Source organism: Sinocyclocheilus anshuiensis, unplaced genomic scaffold (assembly GCF_001515605.1).
Source record: "Sinocyclocheilus anshuiensis isolate Anshui unplaced genomic scaffold, SAMN03320099.WGS_v1.1 scaffold1177, whole genome shotgun sequence".
Taxonomy (NCBI): Eukaryota; Metazoa; Chordata; class Actinopteri; order Cypriniformes; family Cyprinidae; genus Sinocyclocheilus; species Sinocyclocheilus anshuiensis.
The window spans coordinates 295,929-307,059 of NW_015554138.1; the positions used below are offsets into that span (position 1 = coordinate 295,929).

At 35.6% G+C, this 11,131-nt stretch overlaps 1 protein-coding gene across 1 annotated transcript; it reads right to left on the minus strand.

Annotated features, from left to right (window-relative positions):
- Nucleotides 1-734: 734 nt before the first annotated feature.
- On the minus strand, nt 735-10,676 carry LOC107670418 (vasoactive intestinal polypeptide receptor-like; the record flags this gene model as incomplete). Its single annotated transcript, XM_016463020.1, has 7 exons — nt 735-1,370; nt 5,606-5,647; nt 7,026-7,155; nt 8,324-8,415; nt 10,133-10,205; nt 10,323-10,383; nt 10,523-10,676. Coding segments are annotated over 7 exons (747 nt in total), but the record flags the coding sequence as incomplete, so codon positions are not given.
- Nucleotides 10,677-11,131: the final 455 nt, after the last annotated feature.

Below are 11,131 nucleotides of genomic sequence, written 5' to 3' on the forward strand. Positions count from 1 at the left end.
AAAACTGTGAGACAAGAACATTGGTGTGACAGGGCGGCCTGCTTTTTCGTTTCCCTTTAGCTTGTACGTAAACACAAATATCCTTCTACAGTAGTTGAACAAGCACTGCAAGTTACCACTGAAACTAAAGGATGTAAAAAAAAAATGTCACAGTACAAAGGAAATGCTAAGTTTACAGCATTAGCATTACTGCAAAGACTTACAATACACATAAGTACCACTTCCATTGTTAAGTATAAATTGGTCGATGTGTATTATTCTTTAAGATAAATAATAAGCATTGTCAAAGCCTATGACAGTTATATCAAGCTCCAACAGCGCCGTCTTTGTCATCGTTGATCTCACAATTGATAGTTTGTTCTTCGCACAAAAGGATTTGACATTAGACCATAAAACCGTCAAGGCACAATGACACTCAAACAAGCATGCAAACTGTTGACACACCGCTGGGATGACTTATCTGGAATGATAGTGCAGAGAAGGGCATTCGGCTTCCAAACGTGCCTAAATACACACACACACACTGATCTGAAAACATCATTAAAAAAAACATCACATTTGGTCTCTACAGTGTATCTCCATATATTGGATATTCAACAATCCGCTTTTGGTAGCCTTTTTGTTTCTCTTTTTTTTTTTTTTTTTTTTTAAATTTCCTTAACAGTTGACAACTGTTACCGAGTCTACAGATGTTAAGACAGAGGTATTCATCATGATTGGTTTGATGGCTGCACTTTTTTTTTTTTTTTTTACTTACCTCATAAGCAAAATATATGAGCAGTCCAGGCAAAGAATCCCTAACCTCTTTTTCCTGCAGCGTATCATCAGTCATTCTTGATGATGCTGTTGCTTCTGTGTCCCTGCAGAGCCGAGTTGGCACAAAATGACGGCAACACTACGATTTCGCTGCTCTCCAGAAGATCACTGTGGCTTTATTTACAGGTTTTATGTGTTGCAGAAGATGATCTGTGCCTGTCCGATATTGTGTTTTTCATACAAGAACCTCACTGACGACTCTTATGGAAACAAATTGCGCTATTTTCAGCAAATGTAGGGTTTAGTAGCTCATCTCTCTGAAGGTCAGAACTGAATTTCACTAGAACACTTCCTGGACATCTTCATGTCCTCTCACGGTCTCATTCTGGTGACAATACCACATCATTATAGATGCTAAGTTAGACTGTGATGGATGTCTCGTCTTGACATGCGGATGCGCGGCGAGTCTTGGGGCTGCAGCGAGTCAGCATGGAGATCTGCGTGCTGAAGTTGTTGCCGTTGCTGCCCATGGATGGGTGCTGATATTTGGTGTCAGGACCCAGAAACCTTTCGAGGTGCCATCGCCTCCATTTCCTCTTGATCTCAGCTTGGACCTGAGAGAAGGACGAGATCCATTCTAATCAACTGGTGATGGATAAAACATTCTCACTCTACAGTTTTGTACAGAAACTCTACAAGGTACATTAAAAATTTTAGTTCACCCAAAAATGAAAATTATGTCATTAATTCCTCACCCTCATGTCCTTCCAAACCCGTAAGACTTTTGTTCATCTTCTGAACACAAATTAAGATATTTTTGATGACCTCTGAGAGCTTTCTGACCCTGCATAGATAGCAGCGCAACTGACATGTTCAAGTCCCAGAAAGGTAATAAGGACTAGGGTTGGGTATCGTTTGAATTTTATCGATTCCGATTCTTTTCGATTCCCAGTTTCGATTCCAATGTGATTAAATAATGATATCGAACATTTATACTGTCTCTTTTTTGCAAACCATTTATTGCTCCAATATTGAATGCCATGAACAAAAATCAACAGGCTACATAAAAACTGGACTCCTTAAGAGATGTTTGTTTGCAAAATAGAACTGCATGATTCTGGATAAATTGAGTTTTCTTTTTTTCTTTTTTTTCCCCCAATGGAAGTTGTGGTTCTCTCCTGATTCTGAAGAAAAAACATTAGACAACTAAACAAAATCACATGTAATTTAAGAATAAAACGATTCAATGACTCACTCAAGATGTACTTGTTTCATTACTGGATGAATCAGCATTCTTGAAGAATCTCTTGTATGGAAAAGACTGTGAAGCTGTTTCATTCATGAAAGACAGCTGCTCTCTTTAGGTCAATGGCAGCACGAACGCAAATTTAAATGCTCAAATCACACTGGTGTGATCGTACTCTGCACGGATGAACCAACAAGTGATCACAACATTGATCGAACACGTCAAAAAGGTTGAGGAATGAAACAGACGAATCATTGTAATTTAGGAATAGAATCACATTGGTGTTTGAATCGTGTTCGCGATCTTTAACGATATAGTAAATTAAAAGTGCTTTCATGTTGGTGGTGACACCTCTCTTGCAACATGTTTAGCTATCACAGATATTATACTTAGCTTTTTTGGCTTCTGATCGCAAATGTAGCAAACTTTGGAGCGCTTAGATTAGCGAGCAAGGGCCTGGCAGATCGCTAGGTCCGGTCCTCACAGATGAAGAAAAAAAAAGCACATAGGAATCGATAGGTGGAATCGAAATTTTAATTGGACAACAAGTATCCAATTCCTGACCTTAAGTATCCGATTCTGGAATCGGAATCGATTCCCAACCCTAATAAGGACATCATTAAAATAGTCCATGTGTCATTAGTTGTGGTACTCTCGTGAACGCACGTCAAAGACTGACACAAAGAGAAGAAATTATTGAATAAAGTCATTATTTTTGTTTTCTTTGCGCACAAATTATTTTCGTAGCTTCTTACAATTACAGTTGAACCATTGATGTCCTTACTACCTTTCTGGGCCTTGAACGCGGTAGTTGCGTTGCTGTCTATGCAGGGTCAAAAAGCTCTCAGATTTCATCAAAAATTTGTGTTCCAAAGATGAACGGGGTGTTGAGAGTTTGGAACGACAAGAGGTTGAGTAATTAATGACAGAATTTTCATTTTTGGGTGAACTATGCCTTTAAGTAACTCTGTAAATAAGGAGCATTAAGGAAGTAAAACGGTTGCAACTGGGTTTTACACAACACTGGCTCATTGGAAATATCTGACTCTAGGCTACATTTCTGCAAAACTTGAAGTATGCATTGTATTTCGCTACACAATTTTTTAGGTGACACATCCACATAAGGCACTATAAGTGATTTAATTTTTACCCCATTGCAAATGAGGGTTTATTAAAAAGCCCAGTGTCATGAAAAAAAAAAACATGCTTTCTTTGCAAAATGATATTGCATTGCTTGTAGCACATTTCACAGCACTTTGAAAGTGAAATCTGTAGTGACTGGTGGTACACAGTTTTTGGGATTCTGATTGGCTGCCAATGTTTTTATATGATCAGCTGGAGAAAAAAAAAGTTTGAAAGTGATTCCAATGATATCATTCCTTTGTGCTGTTATTGTTCTGGTGGTGTTGTGAACTAAATTTGAACTGATTTTGGAAACTATATCTTTATTGTTATTTTTATAGCTATCCTCTTTGGTGTGAATGGGCCTTAAAGGGAGGGTCTAATGCTATTTCATGCATGTTGAGTTATTTACACTGTTAAAGAGTTGGATTCTCATGCTAAACATGGCCAGAGTTTCCAAAAACGATTTTGATGTAGAATTGAATAGATTCAATGCAGTATTTCTGTGCCAAATACACGCCTTCCGGGTTCGTATAGGTTTCGGAAAGTTTTTTTCGATCATGGCTCTTCATGACGTCATGAAAGGTGGAACTCCCGAAGAGAATCGTAAAGCTGTATCTTTCTTTTATAAATATGATAAAACTAAAGACTTTTTGGAGATATGAAGGATGCAATATTACTCTATAGGTACTCAAGATTAACATGAGATTGGGTGAAACTGTGTGTGTTATGTCCCCTTTAAGTGTGAACGCTACCATCCAAACCTTGGTGTGTGCAAAACAAGCAGACGGAGACCCACATTTTCAACAACAGATTGCTCAAGCATACCTGGTTCTTCTTGTCATAAGAGCTATTTTGCCAGTGACAGTTTGGTATAGGTGTTGGTTTTCAGATGTAAGTAAAGTAAGTTCACAAAATATACGTCCTACAAGCTGTTTTAAAGAGTTGGATTCTCATGCTAAACATGGCCAAAGTTTCCAAAAACGATTTTGATGTAGAATTGAATAGATTCGATGCAGTATTTCTGTGCCAAATACACGCCTTCCGGGTTTGTATAGGTTTCGGAAAGTTTTTTTCGATCATGGCTCTTCATGACGTCATGAAAGGTGGAACTCCCGAAGAGAATCGTAAAGCTGTATCTTTCTTTTATAAATATGATAAAACTAAAGACTTTTTGGAGATATGAAGGATGCAGTACTACTCTATAGGACATGAGATTGGGTGAAACTGTGTGTGTTATGTCCCCTTTAAGTGTGAACGCTACCATCCAAACCTTGGTGTGTGCAAAACAAGCAGACGGAGACCCACATTTTCAACAACAGATTGCTCAAGCATACCTGGTTCTTCTTGTCATAAGAGCTATTTTGCCAGTGACAGTTTGGTATAGGTGTTGGTTTTCAGATGTAAGTAAAGTAAGTTCACAAAATATACGTCCTACAAGCTGTTTCCACCATATCCTTGTGCCTTTTGTTTTGTACCTTAAGGTTTGGTGTTAAAAATGCCAGTTTTTGAAATAAAAATAAAAATTAAAAAGAGTTAAAAATGTCAGTCACATTTTGGTTCAGGCCGAAATCTACTAAGTGTAAACACACCCTTAAAACACCCTTATTATGTTGGTTGATGCACGTATCAAAGCAGTTTGGAAATTAAATGTCTGGTAAGTGAGTCTGAATTATTAATGCTCTATTGCATTTAAAAATAATAATGAACCACCTACATTAAATCCTATAGTGTTAATAAAAGCAAACATTGCAAGTGCAATGATGTACCAGGTGAGTTGTAGGGCAAGTTTACTGCGCCAGAAAAGCCATAAATATGGAGCTGCTTGTGTGATGCAAAATGTATTAGTTTACAAATTATGCATTATTGTAAAAGTGTTTTAACAAAAGGACATAGTATTGTGTAAGGAACTGCATGAAAATAAGTCTTTATTAATCAATAATTTGCCACTGTAATTACAATTTGTGTGAAAAGTAACAAAAGTTGTTGTTTTACTGCCTCTAGTGTTCACCTGAAAAGTGCAGCGAAATGTATTTCAGGTTTTGCACAAATGTAGTCACTTAATTCCAGTGAGCCTGGGTTGTTTTTATGGTAAAACAGGATCATTTTACACATAGAAATCAGTTTGTGTACAAGCTGTTCATTTGTGGTGCACAAACCAAACATGTCAGATTATTTGAATGCACCTGGAAAAAAGTCTGCACTTGTGACCCTTTTATTTAATCTGTACAAGCAAAAAAGCCCCAAGATGCGGTGAACATCAATGCATATATCAAAGTAATAGGCCTCCTCTGCCAGTATGTCTAGAGCTATTTGTAGCCTGTGTGAGCTAGCAGAATCTAAGCCAATTACAGGCTTCCAGGGCTTTAGCTTTTAGGTAGAGAAATTGAATGAAACTTCAATATAGGAAGTGGCTTCTGATCAGTTGTGACTGAGTGCACCTAAAGATTCTGTCTGTCTATCCATCCTTCCATGTCTTACCTCTCCATTCAGGAAACAGTAGAGCACAGCAACCACAAAACCCTGTTAAAACAAGTGAAAGCAACTTACTGATACTGTATGTCACTGTAGGTACAATGAAGGCATTACACGTGGGAATGACAATGTGCTAAATGCCTAGAGATTCCTACCAGACTGTCTAGTATGACTGTGGCCTAAAAAATATGGGTTGGCGAGTCCTGTAGCAGATATATGAATATTTAACTAATGGGGACAAACCCTTCCTGAATTCATGCCAGTCATTCTGGTGGCTCTGCCCAAGGATATTAAAATTGGGTCACTTTTTTGTCCCAAGGGCTTATTTTTATTAAAACTAACAGATTTTTTTTTCTTTTGTTACATGAAGGTCACGTTTAAAACTGTATTGAAAACTTTCTACCATGCCTTCATCATTTTTTTCTTTTTTTTTTTTTAATAGATTTTGTTGCTTTACTCTTTTCCCAGACCCAGCTTGTTAATATTCATATTATAGGGAGTTGTTGTCCCCCATAATTAATTTAATAATAAATAATTTACATAGTTATTGTATAGAAATTGTTTTAATATATATTCGAAATTACGACGTCCCAGACCCAGCTTGTTAATATTCATATTATAGGGAATTGTTTTTTCCCCATAAATAATTTAATAAAAAATAATTTACATAGTTATTGTATAGAAATGGTTTTAATATATATTCGAAATTACGACTTTGACTACAGTTGTGGCAACTGTTTTTTACTAAAGATTTTGAAAAGTTAATGTACATAACTACATTATTAACTAAAATTATCAAAGATTAATAAATACTGCAACAAATGAATTGCCCATTGTTATTTAATGCTAGTTATTGCATGAACTAACATTAACTAAGTGTCTTTTCTAATCAAGCTCTATTAATGCAAAAAAAAAAAAGAGTGAAAATATTGTTATTGTTTGTATTTAGGATACAAAAATGTGCTAGGTTAAAATGCAAGACAAATGAGTAAACATTTTAATAAAAAAATGTTTAAAATGTAATTTTTCACCAACTTCCTTTAAACACAATACATCATTTGCAAAGTGGTGGAAATGTCCATGGCCTTAAATTGAATAAACTAGTGAGAATGTGAAAAGTGTTTATAAGAGAGTTTATTTCCTAAACATCCACAGGGCAAAAGTGGCCACAGATGAAGAAACACCCAATTATGCCATTAAAAAAAAAACAATGGCCAATAGCTAAAGTGTGCAAGACAGAGATTCTCTATGGAGACTGTTTGAGGAGCCCTGAGCAGTTCTACCAGACATCATTAAACTATTCTGCTATCTGAACAACAGTGCTACGATTAGCCTGAGAGCATTTCCTGTCACTGGCGACTATTGATATTTGGGCTCTACTTTTTGTTTTCACAGCTAGTTTGAGTGATTAAATCCTCAGACGTACCTGAAATGACCCAAGAATCAGGTCAAACACGAGTCTTAGCTCAGTTTTTATGTTCTCAGGAATGAAAGCGAATATGATGAAGTTTATCCCAAAGAGTGGAATCAACAAAAGTGTGGATTTTGCCAGCCTCCTATAGAAAAGAAGAAGAAAAAACATGACAAACAGCTTTTATGGGATACTTTACTCTCAGTCATATGCACACAGCGCAGGGCAGAGAATGATATCATTACTAGGTGATATCAAAAAGCATATTACTGGAATAACAACATAAGTGATGCTGGGTAGAAAATTGCAGGTGCTTAAGAATTGAGTCTTGTTTTGTGCGAACTGCACAGTGGAGAGCTACTTAAGGACAAAGGACATTAAATCATCCGAACAGGGGCGGAGAGAGCCAGTGACATTTTATATGATGAGATTGCAGTGCAGTGGGTTCTCGCTCGCTGCTGGAGAGGCCTGCTAAAATATCCCCATATTTTATGCCCATGTTAAAATTACATAAGCTAAAATGTTTCTCATGTACCTCCAGTCCTCATCCTACCAAAAAGACCAGAATAGTTGGTCTACAGAAGAAGTTGTGATTTAGATGCTGGTGTCCCCGTCAGCTTAACCAACAAGACTCCTTTGGCCAACCAGATTTCATTTTCTGCTGGTTTAGCTGATTAGCCGAAGGCTGGTCTACCGACTAGACCAGAACTTTCAATCTTTAACCAATTTGGACCAACATTTAAATGGAAATTTCACCCAAAAATGAAGAACATCAGCCATTATCACTTTCCTTCACCCATGAAAGATGTATAAATAACTTGCTTTCCATTCTTTTCCATTCAATTACAATTAATGTAAATTTCAAGCTTCAAAAAGAATGCAAAAAAGTATTATAATAAAAGTAGTCATATGACTCATTTGCTAGATTCCAAGTCTTCTGAAGTCATATGATAGCTTAGAGTCAGGAAAAGATATTTTCAGAAATTTAAGTCGCTATTACTGTATAGTCACAGGTAATCTCCTTTGCTGCAGTTCTCGAATCTCATTCACATTTTTCAAGACGTCTCACACTAGGTTAACATCTCATTTAAAAGAGTAAAATCTCCTGTCGTGCTGCACAGAAGAGAATTAGTAATGAGTTCGGAGTGAGATGAGGGTGAGCAAATGATGACAGAATTTTCATTTTTGTGTGAACTATCCCTTTAAATTTCATGCTGGTCCTCTCAGCAGGGTGAGGAGATTAAAGAGAACAAATTACAGAATTACTCTTATTTGAATGCAAAAATCTGTTTGAATGGGGTCCAAATACTTACGAATATTGGTTTGATTCATTTCTCCCAATGTCAGGACAGTTGATCTTCTGCCGCAGTATCCGAATTATACAAATGAAGAGGATAAAGTTCATCTGTTGTTGGTGACAAACAACAAAATAGCAGGTGTTTTTATTTCGAAGAGCTTCATTTCATGACTCAGCGCAAATTACTGAAATCACTGAGGGGTCATAAAGCCAATGGTTCCAAAGCACAGTGTTTATATGTCTCAGAGAAAGCAGGGACTGGCATCTAGTAGCGAAAGTACAGAACAAAACTACCTCCATAAGACGGCAGCGAGACAGACAACATTATCTCTAAGTAGACGAGATGGACTGTGTTAAGACTGTTTACTTTCTGACTAGCAAAAACAAGCATTAACTGTGCAATAAGCATGTCGGAGTGGGGGAGGATGAGAAGTGTCTCAGTTTTCTGGCCTACCATAGCAAATCCCCAACACCATAAATAAATCTGCATAAACATTTCACTAGACTCACAGATTTTCTCTCTGTCATTCTCTCTCTCAAGTGCATCTTTCTTCCCTTTAAATCTCTCAAAAGAAAAGCCATGAAGAGCTTCTAAGAGTGTTTTTCACACCTTTCAGCCCTTATTGATATTTCATGTATATAATAAATCCCTAGAGAGATAACATCCCCTGGCACATACGTCAACAGTTTTGTGTGTTACTGAGATCTTAACACTCAGCACTAAGCAAATCCTTATATTGTAGGCTAAGATTTATACAACAAGCAGTCAAAACACAAAGTGAAATAATTATTAAGAGCTTGCTCACAGATGTGTATATATATATATATATATATATATATATATATATATATGTTGTGTTAGCTTAAAGATTAAATTTTATTAATTTTTTTAATAATTATTGGAGGGAAATTATATTGTTTATGTAGAGCAGCCCTAATAAAGATCATGAAAATTGGCTTTTCCTTTAGTGGAAAACAAAAGTAGACAATATATATAAAATACTAAAGAATAAAAATTATGCAAAAATATATATTTGTAAATATTACCAACATAAAAAGGAGAAAGCTCTAAAATATATATAAAATCTAAAAGAATAAAAATGTATTAAAATATATAGAAAAACTAAAATAAACGCATTTCTTTTATTTTATAAAGCATTATAATTTAATTATCAAATACATAAAACATGCACTAATGATATATAAAATTAAAATTGGTATAATAACAATAAAAAAATTATTTTATAACTATAATAAAACAAACATATAAGAGAAAGAACTAAAATATATATAAAATATAAAATGATAAAATATACTAAAGAATGAAAATATATTAAAAAATATATATATATTTTAATTAAATGCAATATATTATTTTTTATTGAAAAATATATTATTTATATAAAGAATAAATAAAAAAAGCACTAAATATATAATATATAATGAATATAATATACAGTATGCATTTTACAAGGGACACAGTGTTTTTTAGGTATTGTAACTGGACACCATTTCTTTAATGTTTACGCTAGCAGTCAGTGAAGATGGATGATATGTGTCCTAAAGTTGAAAGTATTGCCAGGAAAGGCCAGACTTAATTGGGACTGCTGCAATTTATTTAACAAATAACTGACATAATAACTAAGACATTTCTCAGAAAAAAATAAGGAATAAAATACATAAATTCTTCACAGGTTAGACAGGGGAACCTAGTCGGGCATGCCAAGTGTAACCATGAGTAACAGAAATCATAATGTACAATAGCTTTCAATAATCATAGTAATGGTGACATATCAGATACTCTAGGAGTGAAAGGACATCTCACCAGAATTGAAGCTAATATCGGGGTTTTGATAATCCACCAGAATGGGTCGGAATTTTCAATTATATCCCAGCATCTGGAAAAAAAAAAGGCAAATAAATGTCATGTATACATTTTTGCTTGCAATGAATGTATTTATGTCTTGATTTTTACAAAAAATCATTGAAGGCTTTGACTGATGCATTAATCTTACCCGACATCATTGAAGTAAGCTTTGGCAAAGCTCCAAGCCATGATGAAAATCGTTGGACCTCCTGTAGTGAGGTGAAATGAGAGTGTATTTCAGTCAGTACATCAGCGGCTGCTGTTTTACATGGCTCACTGACATAATCATTATGTAAAATGTTAACAAAAGCAGGTTAATAAAGAAACAGATGCACATATGACACCTACCCCAACCAATCAGAATGTACCACCAGAAGTACTTCCTCTCTGAGAAGAAGGAGACGGCCAACAGAGCATGAAGGTACAGACCTTCGACTAGCAGCCAGAAGAAGCTTGCCATAATGCAATACTGGAAAAAGACAATCACAGCTTTGCAGCCAACCTGAAAATCAAAGACGGAGGAAATGAGAATGGCTTTGAGAATTCATTCCCACCCTTGAGTTCTCTGAGAAGTAGGGACATCCTGACATTTACCACATTGATAAAAACTAATTGTAAAATGCTGCAGTGCAGCCACTGTATATGCAAATGTTTTCCACAAAAGCGACAACCGTTTTGAATATAGCTGCAACAATGATGATTTCGGATATCTCAGTGGTTCCCAACCCTGGTCCTGGAGGCACACCAACACTGCATGTTTTGCATGTCTCCTTAAAGGGGTCATATGATGCTGCTAAAAAGAAGTCTTCAGGAGACATAAAAGGTAATCTGTTTCTTATAAATGTCAAATCATTTAATCAAAAATTACAAGTTGATTTGCAATATAATTTGCAAATTTATATATGTAGTATGTGTGTGTGTATGTGTGTGTGTGTGTGTGTATATACAGTGGGTACG